General features: G+C 38.6%; 1 protein-coding gene across 3 annotated transcripts in view; it reads left to right on the forward strand.

The window, feature by feature from the left end:
• The window catches only part of TLE4 (TLE family member 4, transcriptional corepressor), a 159,213-nt gene that overhangs the window by 76,590 nt on the left and 66,070 nt on the right, over positions 1–16,553 (forward strand). For 2 of the 3 annotated variants that reach the window (XM_052645416.1, XM_052645418.1), the window contains 2 exons: positions 5,715–5,919; positions 7,159–7,175. In XM_052645416.1, the coding sequence (XP_052501376.1) occupies positions 5,715–5,919; positions 7,159–7,175 (222 nt within the window). The remainder of the gene's footprint in view (positions 1–5,714; positions 5,920–7,158; positions 7,176–16,553) is intronic. The other variant, XM_052645417.1, reaches the window with a different exon arrangement.

Genomic DNA, 16,553 nt, shown 5'->3' on the forward strand with positions numbered 1-16,553 from the left:
AAGAAGCCATATGGCACCAAGTGTGGTTATTGCTACTAGGGTATCATTACTTCTAAGAAAGTTTTTTTTTTTTAATCTTTGCAGGATTTTCCTGTTGATAGAATTGTAGAGAGAAAGGTTCTGGACAAGAAAAGCTCTGCTTGGTTTCCAGTTGGAGTTGTTCAGAGTTGCCAGGGATTTGTGTAGACTGAGCCTCTACACCCACACTGCTCTTGTTCATTGGTCAAGGAGTTGGGGACATTTGATTAAAAAGAATTTTTTTTTTGCTGGCGGAAAGACATTTCCTCTGAACTTGATCCGTTAGTAGTTCTTTTTTTGCCTTCATTCCAAACTTGAAACTGTGAGGAGATAATTCTTTGTTTCAGAAACTTCAGTAAAAACCGTTAACAGAATTGAGGCTGTATCTACTACCTCATTGCTATATATTTTCAGAAATAATTACTGGCTCTTTTTCACAATTAATTATCCTAATGGAGTACTTATTTGCTTAAGCTTAAAGTTCACTCCATTTTAGTGTTTATTCTCTTGAATGGCCTATCAAGGGAAAAGAAAAAAAGAAAAAGATTTTTATTTTGTGTTGTGGTTTGAGATAAGAGAGTGTTTTCTTTTTTAAATAAGGCACCCAAGATAGTGACGGCCAAGAAGGCACAGCCAGAGGAATTTTTCCAATATGTATATCTTTCTCAGTGTTTTTCAGTTATGGTTACATAGATTATATTTTATTTTAATGTTCAAGTGGTACTATAATGTATTCCCTGCTCTTTTTTGTTTGTTTTTTACTTTTTCCTTATAAACGTTTTTTTTTTTTACCCTGTTGCTTTGTGATTAGAGTGGTGTTTTTATTTAAAAATGGTCACTAATACATTGGTTTTATTGACTAACCAGGAATCATTATCAATTATACCTGTCACTCTACTGCTAGGCTAGTTTCTAGGGAGAGACTTACAAAGCAGCTTAAAAATGACCACTGAATATAGAAAGTGATTTCTTTTATTGATGTAAACATTTAAAAACCTACTAAAGTATTTCAGTATATCTGTCTTACATTTTTATCATCCATCTTTTGGTAACTTAACCTCATTTTTATTTTATAGTTTTATATTTTAAACACTTGGTAAAAATAGCTCCTTTCTATAGGATGCCCTGAGTGTGCTTTTTTGTTTAAAATTTTGTATGTATTATGGATGACTTATAAAATGGGTTTATGGGTAGCCCCCTCTCATTTTTTTCTCCCTTAAATTCAAGGCATAGTCTATTCAGCATTACAGTTATAATTTGGATGTTGTCATTCATAAAATCTTTGAAAGGACTTTATAATTCTGTTAAAAAAAAGGGAAAAATTAAAACCTCAGTGCAGTGTGGCATTCTGGAACAGAAAAATGACATTAATGGAAAGCTAGAGAAATCAGAATGAATTCTGTGTTAGATTAATAGTAATGTACAATGTTAATTTTTTAGTTTTGATACGTTCTCTGGGTATGTAATTTTTTTTAATATTTAGTTTTGACAAAGTCTACAGGTATGTAAGACGTTTTCGTCTTACATAGAGGATATATAGGAACTCTGTCTTTAGTTGAAAATTAATTTACCCAAAACTTTAAATATGCGACCATATGACTAAATAGTGGTGAGCCAGGTTCCAGGGTACAGAGAGTCCTGAGGCTGCTGTCTTCTCCCCAGAAGGTCACAATCTTGTTGGCAAGTCAAGGTCGTCTTCTCCATAAACAGATGAGTAACAGTACCTTTATGAGGCAGCCTGTGCCAGTGAATGATAGAGGGAGTCCTATGAGATAGGAGACACAAGGCGTGTTTGGAGAGGCTTTTGCAGAACCGGTGAAACATGAGCTGAGCAGGATAGCTGAGTACAACTTCGATAAGTAATGAAGAGGTGGTTCTAAGAGACAGGAGTGGCCATGGATTGAGAAAAAAGTATTGGCAGTGGTTATGCATTGTGGGTTTATTGCAGTCGAAATGAGCTAGTGGAGATTTGTACTAATCGAAGTATGGGGTGCTGAGGGTCTTAACTGATATGGTGGGACTGAGAATTGACAGGATTCCAGGATGATGGGTATAGAAACACGAAAGGAAAACAAATGAGTGGTGACTGGTAACTTGAGGCAGTGAAAGTTACTTAGGGGATGGGTTTTGTTAAACATTTTCAGGTAATGCTGGACTGCCAAGTAGAATTGTATGGGAAGGAGTTATACCAGGGGTATTGGAGCATAGGAATGCAGCAAAAGGCTAAGGACTCTAGTGAACAGAAGGAAAAGTCTAGAAGGAAATGTAACAGCATTCAGAGGGGTAACAAAGAGAGACTGTAGTGATCACTTTTGGGTTTCCAAAGCAGGTAGGGGAGAGTCTCATAAGGAGGATATACTGCTCTGGCTGTAGATATGTCAGAGGGAAAAGTGATTGTGAAACCTTGAAAAATTGCTGTCTGAATGGTCATCAGTTTTCAGATTGATGGGCCAGAAATCCAGATTATGGGGAATTAACAAGGGTCCGTCTAGTCAAGGCTATGGTTTTTCCAGTGGTCATGTATGGATGTGAGAGTTGGACTGAAGAAAGCTGAGCGCCAAAGAATTGATGCTTTTGCAAGGAGATCCAACCAGTCCATTCTAAAGGAGATCAGTCCTGGGTGTTCTTTGGAAGGAATGATGCTACAGCTGAAACTCCAGTACTTTGGCCACCTCATGCGAAGAATTGACTCATTGGAAAAGACTCTGATGCTGAAGAGGGATGGGGGCAGGAGGAGAAGGGGACAACAGAGGATGAGATGGCTGGATGGCATCACTGACTTGATGGATGTGGGTTTGAGTGAACTCCAGGAGTTGGTGATGGACAGGGAGGCCTGGCGTGCCGCAATTCATGGGGTCTCAAAGAGTCGGACACGACTGAGCGACTGAACTGAACTGAAGCAGTAAGGGGAGTGTGTGTGTGTGCAGGAGGGGGTGTTGACACTAGTTTTTAAAGATGTTTGGCTCTGCACCGACAAGGATATATACTTACAGACCTAGCTGAAGAGAGTAAAGGAAGGTTATTTAAATTTAGTAAACATTTATTCAGTGCCAATTATATGAAAGATATTGTGTTAGGGGGCAGTGGAGAACACAGAAAGTGATTAAAATATAGTGTTTTTTTCCCTTCCTGAAAAAGTGCTACTTCAAGTTCTTTTAGTGTTAGGTGTTAAAATGCTAGAGATGATGCTTGCAAACAGAAGAACAAAATCAGTGACAGAACCAGCAGCAGAGAGTTGGAGAATCGATAGAGCAGTGAAGGGAGAGGGAAGAAAAGAGATGGCAGGTGCAGGCGAGGAGTCTGAGCCTTGGAAGGCAAAAGGGATCCTCCCTCTGCTAAGACAGGCATAGTGGAGAAGAGAAAAGACCAGTGTTAGAGCTATTATGAGATAGAATAGAGCACAGGTGAGCCTCCCTGTGAATCGCATGTGCTGCAGACCAGGGGTATATTTTTTTGCCTTTGGAAAGTTCTGATTGAATGGGAAAATGAAGCTGTTAGCACTTATTTTTGGTCCTTTGAGACAAAAAGAAAAGTGAAGCACTTGGGCAACTGAGACATTGCTTTTAGCTTAGGATTTGTCTGTTTGTTTTTAATGTGTTTATAATGACATAAACATTTTTAATTGCTCACTGTGTGAACCTCTCAGTGTCTGCAGTTAGCTAGGCTGTGTGTCAGATGCAGATTCTCACAAAGCTTATAGCCTAGGAAAGGTGGTATGAGGACAAAGTGAAAGTGTTAGTCACTCAGTCGTGTCCGACTCTTTGTGAGGCCATGGACTGTAGCCCACCAGGCTCCTTTGTCCATGGTATTCTGTAGGCAGTATGCAGGCTCTTAATAAATGCTTGCTGATTGGACTCTTCATCTGAGATAGAAAATGGCTATGTGTCCATCCTGTGCACACAAAGAAGTATTAGAAGATTTAGAGAAGAAAGTGAATTGGAGCAATTTTCTGGCTATTTCAGTAGAGCAAGGTTTTGAAATAAATTTGCCATATGTTTACCTAAAGGCCTTGTTTCTTCATAGTCCTTTTTTCCATATGTTTAGAAAATATTTTGTGCTCAAATTTTTTGGTCACAACTAAGTAACAGTACATAAAAAGTTATGAACATGATTTTGTCCACTCGAAGACATTATTTTGAACTCCCCAGTTAGGTAGCACCTTGGCAGGACTTGAGCTTGGGCTGTGGTTGTTGGGGTGTCTGTGTCACTGCTCTAATTTGCTACTTCATGGATGTAAACTGGCCTTGAAAATTAGTGCTTAATTTCATTGACTGTATTTTAAGTACAAATAGCCAGAAAGTAGGTGTAGGTTAATAGGAGAGAAGAACTAAGTAGAGCTATACTTTGACTTATATAGTCAGACACAGGAAGAGATAATAGAGGGGAGGAGGAGGGAAGTAAAAGTACTGATGATTTGAGGAGAGGAAACAATACTTTCTCTGCTGAAGTACTTTTAAGATAAAAGCAGAAGGTGCCACCCCACACATTTTTGAGAAAGCTATTTTGTGCAGTCCTGCTTGGAAAGAAAATTACAGAGAAGACTGTTTAGGTATTATAGGATAGGCCTGAAAAGTGATTCTCAAGGTATTAATTAAAATGTGATCACTACAGAAGTTAGTCTGAGAATTTCTCAACACGTGTTCTGACAGAACGTTGTTAAGCAGAGTCTTGGTTGATGGGACTCCTGTTGAGGGACATGTTTAACTTAACAGAACTCCGCTCCTCCCCCTCGGAAGAGGCAGGGAGGCCTGCCCACTGAGGTTCCCGAAGCCTGGCTTTGCTTCGGCGGAGGTCAAGCTCTCCCCTTCCAGCCTCTGGAGGGCTTTCTCCATGTGTTGCCAGTGTGTGCTGGTAAAAATGACTTTAAACTCGTCAGCACAGTTACTGGTGCATGCATCACAGTCCCACTCAGATAAACCTGTCACAACACGGAGGCGGCCGCTGGAGAAGAGTACAAGGGCAGGCCTCTAGCTTTTCATTCGAGCATCACTAAACGTGCGCAGAGTGCCCAATTATTTCAGCATTATTGAGCAAGCCTACAGGAGGACCCAAGCCTTGCTACATTAGATTTTCTTTAGTAATTTGCTCAAGTACCACTGAGGACACTTAAAGGGCTTAAAACGGTGGCTGCAACCAGTTTCCTTTTCTGGGTTGTTAATTCAGGTTTTCTCTTTCAAATTAACTCTGGCCGCACGCTGTGCAGCGGTTCTGGGAGAACTGTTTAACACTAATTTTCTCAATTTTCAGCTTTTTTCCCTTCAGCATAACTGCTTTAACAGTTAGTCACATATATGTTTTGATTAGAGATGTATAATAGTGAGGCTCTATGTTTTTGGAGACCAGAATAACAGACGCTTTGTTGAAGAAATCTAATTTCAGCTATTAAAAGTAACCTAGATAATTTCAGTATTTAAAAATTATGTTATTTACAGTGCATTGCAAAACCAACAAATCCAAGTAAAAAAGATAGCGTTTCTCTATTATTCATCTCCCTCCCTTAAAAAAAATTATATATATATATATATATATATATATGGAATGTGTGACCCTTTCTCTGTATTTATAAAGGATAAATCTTTCCTTCATGGGTGCTGGGCTTTCCAGGGTCTCTTTGCACCACTTTCCTCTCCTTTTGTTGTTGAGGGGTGACTCAGATACAAGGAACAAGTTCAATATCTTTGTCTCGTTTCTCACAGCAGCAGCAACTCCAGGCCCAGCATCTATCACATGGACATGGTCTGCCAGTGCCTCTGACCCCACACCCTTCGGGTCTTCAGCCTCCTGCCATTCCGCCCATCGGTAGCAGTGCTGGCCTTCTGGCCCTCTCCAGTGCCCTGGGAGGCCAGTCCCACCTTCCAATTAAAGATGAGAAGAAGCACCATGACAGTGATCACCAAAGAGGTGAGTGATTTTCTCAGAATGTCCGTCTGGTATCACCTGTCTGCTGCTGAGAGTCAGTCTGGATGTCCTGGTTTGTCCTGTTTCTGGATTTCATTTTACTTGTGACTAAACAAAGGATTTCCCCTGGAAGGTAAATTAATGATCGGAAGCAGTCTGTTTTGCACAATGATCCCCTGTTGACTGGCAAGAGTTAATACGCTCCCCAAAGGTATAGGGGGACACATTTCCTGGTTATTGCCTCTGATCCTTTGCTGCATCCCCAAGTCTAAATCAGTAATGAAGTGCCACAGTGCTCTGTGTTTGAAATTGTGACTGGCATTATTAGCTAATTTTGACCAAATCCATTTTGGGGAAGGTTTTACTGATTAAAGGCTCACTTCATAATTTGACAGACCTAATTATTATTTTTAAATCAGGTCAGTCTGTATAATGCAGTGAAAATCTTGCAGGTAAGAAAATAATTTAGGTAGTCTTAGTAATTGAGAAGTTGGTTTAACTACCTCTCTCACCCAGCCTCTTTAGAAGCATGAAATTAACTCATTTCTGTGTATAAGAACAACACAGTTGTTTATGTAAATGATTTTAAGTTGTGTTCTTTCTAGTTTGGTTTCTTCCCTCCACTGAAATAGATGATAATGCAGACACATTGTGATCTAACTATATGTTTGTATGGTGCTTATTAGTAGCCTTTATTATTTAATGACACAAAAGCAAATGAAAGTCTCTCCCAGCATTCCTTTGTGGGAATTTACTTAGTCCTGCAATGGGTGGTTCTTGGTTGGAAGGGTGTGGTTATTATTAAAACCCCGTATCTCTTCTTGTTTCAGTGCCATTACCATGAATTATGATCTTGGGTAAATGATTTTTATCACATAAACATAAATTTCCCTTCTCTGATGTTAGAAACTCTGTACTGTTTGTCATACAGTTATCTTAGTGCTATGAGGCGTGTCTGTAAACACTTAAGTGGAAAAGTCAATAAGGAGTATAAATAACAAGAATATCCAGCTTTGGTTTCTGAAATTATGTCAAAGGTAGCTTGGTGCTCTGTGGATCTGGTCAAGTAGTAATTAATTTTAATTAATTAACTTTACAGAAAAATTGACATCTGTGTTATTTATTATTTAGTAGAGATCAAATTTGACAAGTGTATGATTTTATGTAAACTAACTGGTACTTTTCTTTTTTGCCTTCTTCTCCCCTCTTTACCTGCCCTTGTTGCTGCTGTTTTGCCTATAGACAGAGACTCCATCAAGGTAGGACTCAAAGTTACAGATGAAGGAATGACTTACCATCAGGCTCTAAACAATTTGAATAAATCTAGTAGTGGATTCTTTGAGATCTACCAAGATGATTTGATGGGCTTCACCGAATAATGGGGAACTGCATTTTTAGATTCTATCAGTTGTGAATTTGAGATTTTTGAAAAAATTGGTCCTTTTCTCTATCAGAATCAAGATTTATAGACCAAGATTGAATTATAAGATCTGGCTTGTGTTGCTCTTTTTAGTGTACCTTTGCCATGTGTGAGGGAATAACTGCTTTTCTTGAGTTAATCTTTGGCTGTAAGTAGGTAGTGGTGGGGAAAACATCAGTTTATAAGGAAATACACATTTTGGGAAACAGTTCCAACCTACAAAACTCTTTATTAAAACATTTAAGAGTATTTTTCTTCACCAGAAAGAATTGTTTTTTGTTTGTTTCGTTTCTTAGTTTAATGACATCTTGGTTTCCAGTATAGCAAGTTATTCTCCTTGGGTTTTGCATCTGTCTTACTTGCCTCCTTTGTGTCTTTATAGAGAAGTTATAGGGAAAGAGGAAAAGTATTCTAGGGCCTAATGATTTGGATGTGCTTGTGTAATACCGTAATGAGGTGTGCTAAGGATACTTGAATTTATATAGTAAGCAAACAAGAAAAACAGGCAACTGTGGCAGGAAATGAGTAAAGTATGAAATTGCTTGGTAACGTTTGGATCATGTACAATGTAAATATGCTACTGTATTGTGGATAATTGTGTTATACATGCCATTTATATTTTGTATAGATTATAAAGCAAAGGAAGTTCTCAAGCACAGATGCTGTGAATTCGTTGTGTTTTACAGTAGTTGAATGTTTTAGAGCATATGCAGTTACATCTCTTGGAGCTTTTAATGAAGTTATGCATACAGAAACTAAAATCTTCCCTTGAAACCACCTGTGCTGTCACTTTCAATGCTTCTTTATTCCTTATTTTTTTTAATAATAAAGAGGAAGTAGTTTTTCCCTGAAGCCATTAAATGATAGAAAATAAAATATATCTATTTTACCCTTCAAGAATCTTTGTAATTTGGAAGGGTATCTGCATACCCATAGAAATGTCAACATTGACAAAAATAGGAACTGCACACTTTGAATTAATTTAATTTTGCATTTACAGTTGTGTACTTTGTCATTAGTATGAGCATCAATACCTAAACTCAAAAGCTTTCTTAATCAGAGTGTAGTAAGTTCTCCATACATAAGTACTTAGGAAGTAGTAAGTAAATGGCATTGACCAGGATTTGCTGGTAGCAGCCCTTGGGAAGCCTGCCTGGTTATTCTGAGGCAAGTGACATAACCATTCCTGCCTTCATATGATAAATACATACCTTCAGGCAGGCCAGTGAGCTAAACAGAAGCCTCCTCTCATACCCCACTCCCAGAAGACTGAAAATATTTATACTCCAGTGCACACTTTGGTGTCAGTTTCATTTTATAGTTCCTCACGCCAGAGTAGGGTATATTTTGAAATCGTATATAATCATTCAAGATGAGTCTGGGAGTAAGTATCTATGTAGCTTGGAAACCAGGGGAAAAGCAAGAGGAAATAGAGGTAGATGATTTTGCCTTGATTTATTGTGGAATGGTAGCTATAAATAGATGTTTTTGTTGGGTACCATTTTTGAATTGAAGTTGCGCTGTGTCAGGTTTGGGGCTGTCCTGTGGCTTTGCTAGGAGAAATAGTTCACTAATTTTTATAAATGTGTTCTGTGACACTCAGAAAAGCAGTTAGTTGCTTGTTCCATTGATTGTCCTCATCCTCCCATAAGTGGTTCCTGGTTAAGAGGGGCTTTTTATGATTGTCTGCTGTGTGACTGGAGATGGTTTTTATCAGCCGGAGCATGCCAGTTGCCTGCAGCTGGAGTCAGGCTTGTATGAAATAATTTATTCATGCAGGATAATGCTCCTTAACATTTAACAGGTAATGAATGTGACATAAATTTCCTTCTTGCTTTTAATTTTTCCCTTTCCTCTTCTAATGTGCAAACAGGCTGCTCTGGTACTCTAAATAATAAGTAATTTTTGGCCATCTGTCAAAAGGAAATTTCAATACAAATTTAAATTAATGGTGCCTGAAATTTTTTATAGCTCTCTAAAAGCCTCTAATGTGCAGAAAATTCTGAATCTGCTGGTAGTAATTAGTGTTGCATGTAATGAGGATGTGGGCAATGTTATATAGTCCCAGTGTAACATTTTGATATGGTAGCAAAATTTTGATTTATATGAGGTTGTGGATGGGTTTAATTGTGAGAGACACTTTAAAATGTTTTCTTGATGTTACAGATTATTAAACAGGACAGATTTCAGAATAGCTTATAAAATATAAATTTAAACTTACTATCAAGATTAAGATAATTAAGGTGCTTTACCTTTAGGTGGCAAGTAAAAACAAAAGAAAGTCCCTTGTTAAAGTGTTGGGCTTTTTTCTTCCTTTTCTCTTCTTGAAGGTTCTTTGGCTACTAAACCAAGTGCTGTTTGCTTTATTGATCTTATTTTCTATAGTTCCAGTAGCCAAGTTCATTCATAAGCCTGTTATTTGCAGACTTCTACCTGACGTTTTTCAACAAGGATGGAGAATGTAAATATGAACCTAAAAGAGAAAGCACTGTAGGAGCCCAAGGATCATTTTATTTGGTGAGGAGAAACCAGTTGGTGTGTGTTCCAGGGCTTTTATAGGAAGGATCCAAGGCACCTGCTTGCCACTTGGCCATCCAGTACCCACGTTCATGTGCCCATTATAAGCCCTGGATTTAGAGGCTGAAAATGGCAGGAAGCACAGACCATGGTCTGCTCACACTCTTAGTTGGAAGGGTAGAAAGCACAAAAGAGGTTCCTGCTTATCCTTCCCGAGTGGGAACTTTTTCAGCATCTTCTGGAGTTTCTCTTGAAAAGATCCCTGTGAATCCAATGAAATGTCTTCTGAGGTGATAAAACCTTCCTCTGCCCTCCCTTCTGTGTGCTGAGGGGCAGAAGTTGGTGTCACCACAGCGGTGACAGAGCAGACGTCCCATCTGCTTCCAGGAGCTTTCTAGTTGCTGGGGGTCCCAGTTCATGAGAGGATACCATTAGGTTCCTCAAATCACTGTTTCTACCTCATTGACTGATGTGAGGGTAAGGATTGAGAATTATGAAGGCCAGATTGCCTAAAACTTTGTAGGAATCTGAAATTGAGAAATTAGTTTTATTATACCCCCAATGTCTATACCTCCTAGCAAAAAATAGCCACCAAAATCAAGACCAACTTGAATATAAATGGCAAAAGCCACTATCACCAACTATTGATTAGCTACATGGCCTCTCCCAAGTTGGTATTATTGTGCTAACCTTATTACTTCCTAAGTCCTTCTTAAGTATATTATGTGTTCTTGTTTTTTTCTCCAGCATGCAGTAACCTCCTCACGTCAGGCCCGTGAGGAATTTGCAGTTTTTCATTTGTAAAATATAGCATAATTACATTGTTTTCCTCTAAGTGGTGGTGTTTTTACATTTATTATTTCATTGGATTGTGTTTCCCAAAGTGCCATATGCATCATCAGAGTATGATCATTTTTAGTGATTTTGTACATTGCCAAATGAACCTCCAGAAGTGCTGCAACATTTAAAAATGCCAGATGCAATATTTGAGTATGTTTTTACCCAATCCGCCAATCCTAAACCTTAATAGCTTTTGTAATTTTTGCTGGTATAGTAAGTATGAATAGTGCACTTAAAAAAAAAATTTCCATGAAGATATTTTTCAAGTGAAATGTTTTTCTGTGGGTCTGTTTGCTATGTTACCGGCTCCTGAATGGCTTCCTTGTTTTTGTTTAAGGGTCTTCATAATGATCTGCCTGTTAGTTGTATCTATGGCAATGCCTCTTTTTCCTGTCTTCTCTAGATTTTGGTATTTATTCTGTGTAGATGACTCCAGCATCATAGTTTGCTTTTTTTTTTTCTTTTTTTTTAATTTTAATTTTTTTTTAAATTTTTATTTTTACTTTATTTTACTTTACAATACTGTATTGGTTTTGCCACACATTGACATGAATCCACCATGGGTGTACATGCGTTCCCAAACATGAACCCCCCTCCCACCTCCTCCCCATAACATCTCTCTGGGTCATCCCCGTGCACCAGCCCCAAGCATGCTGTATCCTGCATCGGACATAGACTGGCAGTTCGATTCTTACCATAGTTTGCTTTTTATTTTTTTATTTTTTCTTGTCTCTGGTTATTCTTTGTTGTCAGTAAAGGTTTATCAATGGAGAATTAGACTAAGGCCCTTTTGTTCAAATTGAAGTGTATGATTCAGGCCAAGAAAGGCCTTTAGCCTCATTAGTTGAGTGTTACAGGTGAAAGTGGGTTTTTAGCTTGAATTAACAGAATGGTTACTTCTGTTGGCTGGTTCACTTTATGCATTAAAACTTAATGGTGAAAGTTTCTGTTCCAGGGTCTTGTGTGACCTGTGTGACTTGGTTTTTATTCCCTTCTGTCTCTTTTTACTGTTGCAAAGAAATATCCATCAGAAAAGAGTGTGCCTTTAATATGTTTAACCCCTTGGCATGTCCTTTGTGGGAGAAAACAGAGAAGAAGCCACTTGAGGAGGAAGGGTGGGCCAGTAGGAGAGGGAATAACCATTTAATCCAGGCAGTTGAGGTTTTAACACTCACCTCCCTTCCCCATGCACCTGAATAAACTTACCCTTCCTGAGAAAGCTTGGTGGAATTAATTGCCTGTAGACTTTAGGAAGGAGAAGGCAATGACATCCCACTCTAGTACTCTTGCCTGGAAAATCCCATGGATGGAGGAGCCTGGAAGGCTGCAGTCCATGGGGTCGCTGAGGGTCGGACACGACTGAGTGACTTCACTTTCACTTTTCACTTTCATGCATTGGAGAAGGAAATGGCAACCCACTCCAGTGTTCTTGCCTGGAGAATCCCAGGGACGGAGGAGCCTGGTGGGCTGCCGTCTGTGGGGTCGCACAGAAGCAACTTAGCAGCAGTAGCAGCAGCAGCAGACTTTAGAAGGACACATTGTAAAAAGACAAAGGTGTTGAAATCCATAAAATACTATAAAGAGAGGATATAATTAAAAAACAAACACCACCAACAAACTAAACTGTAGCTGGGCTTGCGTTATCTCCTGCTGTCCCTTTAGACATCAGTAGTCTGAGAAAGGGTGTATCATTAAGGGCTGTAACTTGGACTCTGTCCACTCTAACTTATTAAAAAATTATGTGAAACCCTACTTATGCAGTCAACCCCACTGATTTCTGAGCATGCATAGCTCATAGTTCAGATTTCATTGTGTGAAGGTAGTTGGTGAGGAATGCTTTGTTTATTATTTCGTATATGATTAAAGGTTTAGAGGTGTTGAGGCCTTGCCCAGGTTTACATAGCCATAGCTATACTCAAAGGAGGCAATTCCAGCATGCATTTTAACCTTGTGTACTCTAGTACTTAAAATGAACACCTTCTCTAAATAATGGACATTGTTTTGGTAACCATAATGCCCTCAATCACTTGATAATTCCTTGATAGCTTCTAGCTTCTAATATCTAGCCTACAAGCAGATTTCTATGATTATTTCAAATAATTGGTTTGCAAGAGTTTCCACTCCTTTTAAAATTTTTTCTGTACTATTAATTTGTTGAAGAAGGCTGGGCCAGCCTTCCTATAGGGTGGCCCATATTCTAAATGTCTCTGTGTACTTCCCAGTGGTGTCATGAAGACTTTCTGCTGCATTGCACCACGAAGAGTCTTATGATGAGGGAATGGGTAGAAGAATGACGTCTAGGTTTGCATGTACATGTTAGTGATAAACAGTTCAATGAAGTTTACGAATAAGGCAGTAAAAGTTTTAGAAATGTATACTGATGATCAATAAAATATATAGGATTCTATTTGTATGCTTTTACTTTCAGACACAGACTATCATGTATTTGCAATCCAATTCCACTTTCCAAACATACATGTAATTGCTTAAGATAGACTTTTAAAAATATATTTTCAAGTGGGTAGTGTCCTAGATGCCCTGTGCTGACAGAGCATAGGTTTCTCCCACTAAATTTTCAGCTCCTTAAGGGCAAGAATCTTACCTTCTTTGTGGAACTGTGTGGGAGGACAAATCAAGGATGAGTACGAAGGAAATTGTAATATTGAGTTGGCCAAAAAGTTCATTTGGGCTTTTCTGTAACATGGAAAAACCCAAACAAACTTTTTGGCCAACTGGTAGAATTAGGATCTCTCTAGGTCAGCTGTGTGTCAGTGGGCAAGTCACTTAACTTCTCTGGATTTCAAAGCAGTTACTTACTACTCTAGGCATTTTTCCAAGAGTTTGAAATGTAACTGTTTTCTTAGGTTATTCAGTCCTGTCCTAGAAGTGAATTTTGCAATATAAATCTTATACCATAGGATGTATTTAAAAAATAAAGTTGGCCATACCATTAGCCAAATAAGCACAGTGGTAATTATATTTCATTTTGAGTATTGAGTGGTAGGGAAATAGTTTAATGTTCTAAAGTTTACCTTTCAAGGATTTAATTTTCCAAAATAAGATGATAATTTAAAAGTAAGTGTTTTACACTATCCTTGGTTTTTTAGTTCTTTGTGGAGACACTTGTTTCTACCATACTCCTGTTTGGGATTACATTATCATAGAATAATCAGGAATTCAGTGCTATCTACGGGATTATGGTGCAGTAATTTGTTCAGTATTGAATTGATACCTGCCTCTAGGCATGTAAGCTGTGTGAAATGTAACAGGTGCCCTAATTCCAGAAAATATGTTGTAATTGTTTGTTTGTCGAACAGATGAATAAATATCTTCAGGGCATAGCTGGTCCTCAGGTGGTGAGCACGAATGGATCAGTGATGAGACTGAGGAAGCCGTGTTGGCTGCACCCTCCTCTGCCAATCACTGAGGCAGAACAAATGTTAATTAACAGGGGCAGACTGGTTGTGGGATCTGCCTTCCCCAGATGATTTTTGGCAAGGGCATTTTAATTCTTTTCCTCTATAGATCAACCCTCTTAGTTACCAGACAAACATTTTCATCCTGAAGTTTAATATCTCTTAATTTTCTTAATTAGAATGCATTTCATCTCTTGCAAAAATATTACATCATAAAGTTTTTATTCAACATACCTTTTTTAAATTTTAAGGGGGCTCAATATTTATTTGTTTAAACTGGCATTTGAGTTTTAGAAGCATTTGTTTCTCAAAATGCAGATAATTCTTCCAAAAGAATTATTTAAAAGAATGCCTCACCATCTTTTTTACATTCATATATAGTAACACTTACCATAACCCACTCTGGAAAAATCATAAAATTACCTACAGGGATGCTCAATATCCTCACTTCTCTATTTCTTGAGTTATTTCTGCTGCAACACTTAACTTCTATCCAACTTATATATTTTGTTTTATGGTGCTTTGAAGTACTCCACATATCTTATGGGTTAAAGATTCTCTGCACCTGGGGGCCAGCTGCTAACAAGGGTTTTAATTTTGAACGTGAAGAGGAGTCATATCTAATAATTACTGTGGCAGCGGCCTTGGGACATCGTTGAACAAAATTCAAGCTTCATGAAAGAGGAAAGGAAGTTTGCTGAGGGCTGACTAATACCTGCTGCAAGAGTTTTGGATTCTTTTAAATAAACTTGCTGTTAGATGAAACTAATGAAATCATATTTCAAAACTAAATGCTGCTTAGGTTTAGCAAATCAAAACTAAATCTTAGAGTTGAATACTTAGTTGTTTTACTTTGAATCTAAAAACTGAACAAAGTAAATCATATGATTTTGTCAGATTCCTTATTCAGAACCAGTCCAAATATCTCTGTGTGTAATAAATTTTACAACTTTAAAAAGGCATTTTAAGTGACAGCTAATAGAGCTTTTGGGAAGTCCCTGGTGGTCCAGTGGTTAGGACTCTGTGCTTCCACTTTAGGGGACACAGGTTTGGTCCTTGGTCAGGGAACTAAGATCCTGAGTCTCACATGGTATGGCCAAACACACACACACACACACAACAAAACTAGTATAGTCATTTTAATTCCTGTTTATGTGTGATGGTTGTAATTCCAGTTTATGTGTTTAGATGTAATTGGTGGCTAAGCCCTGTCTCCCCCCATCCCTGGGTTCAGTGATGCCTCTGGTTTTGCTCACTAGAAATGGGGAAAGCAGCAACATACACTGGCATGAAGTCTCCTCACAAGCAGTCTACCTTTCTTCCCTCACACTGTTTAATATTGCATCCCTTCATCAGCCACTGATGTTCACAACAAGCTTACCCTTTCCTGTCCCTCACCATGACTGTAGGGTGAGCTTGAGGAATTGTTTTTCATGAAAATGGACTCCCTATTTAATTGTATCACACCCTAAGGATTCTTGATTTTTTTTCCCCCTCCCAAATCGGTACTTTTCAAGTTGCTGAGTGTTCATATTTAAGAGAAAGGGAGGTGAAAGGGAGGTTAACAAGTTGGTGATGCCACCCAGTGAGAGAAGCCAGTAGGCAGTACAGCAACATCTCATTTTTATTTATTCTTCCTTATGGCCATTTTAATTATTTTAGAAATTTTCAAAAATTCATTTATCTTTCTTTAAACTTCTGTTTTCTTGAGCGACATTTGGCCTTTTGAACAACAAAATAAAATTGGAAATGCTAATGTTTTGAGCCATCTAAAGGAGGAAAATAAAAATGTCACCATGGTAACAAAGCTGCTTTCTAGATGGTTTCCTAAGATATGCCTGAACTAGAAGCAGATGTCTGATTTGAGAATCTTGCCTCCTTCAATGTAAACAAATAACTTCTGGGCAGGTGTTGGAAATAATATGGAAATCCTATTAAGGGGCCCTGGGTTCCTGTCAGTCACGAAGCCCGTGCCACAAAAGGGCTGGTTGTCACATAAAGGTGCAGAGTAAATTCTCATTAGGCCTGAGCTTTTCCCAGGAAATGATTGTCTCGGTGTGTTCTTTCTCCTGTGAATCTGAATGTAAGCTGTTGCTTCTATTGATCTATTCACTGGCTTTATTTTTCTCCTCTTCATTCCAGATCCTCCCTTGCCCCCGCCAGCCTGTTTTCTGCCCCCTCACCCACCCCTTCCCTTTAGATTAACACTTGATCTGTGCTACTGCTCTGAGACTTGTGACATTTGTGATTTTAACCTCCCACCCTGGGTGGGGGAGGAGGGAAGTCACTCTTCCATCCCTGGGGCCTGTGGGACAAAGAACCAGGCTGATGAGGCTGAGTACCCAGGGCTGTTTGGAGCCACACAGCAAGAGGCAGCCACAGTCCTGAATACTGTTCTGTGTACATTTACTTGTAGTTTGTGTGTTATAAATTAAGCAGAAACT

The sequence above is a fragment of the Budorcas taxicolor genome, chromosome 8 (genome assembly GCF_023091745.1).
Source record: "Budorcas taxicolor isolate Tak-1 chromosome 8, Takin1.1, whole genome shotgun sequence".
NCBI lineage: Eukaryota > Metazoa > Chordata > Mammalia > Artiodactyla > Bovidae > Budorcas > Budorcas taxicolor.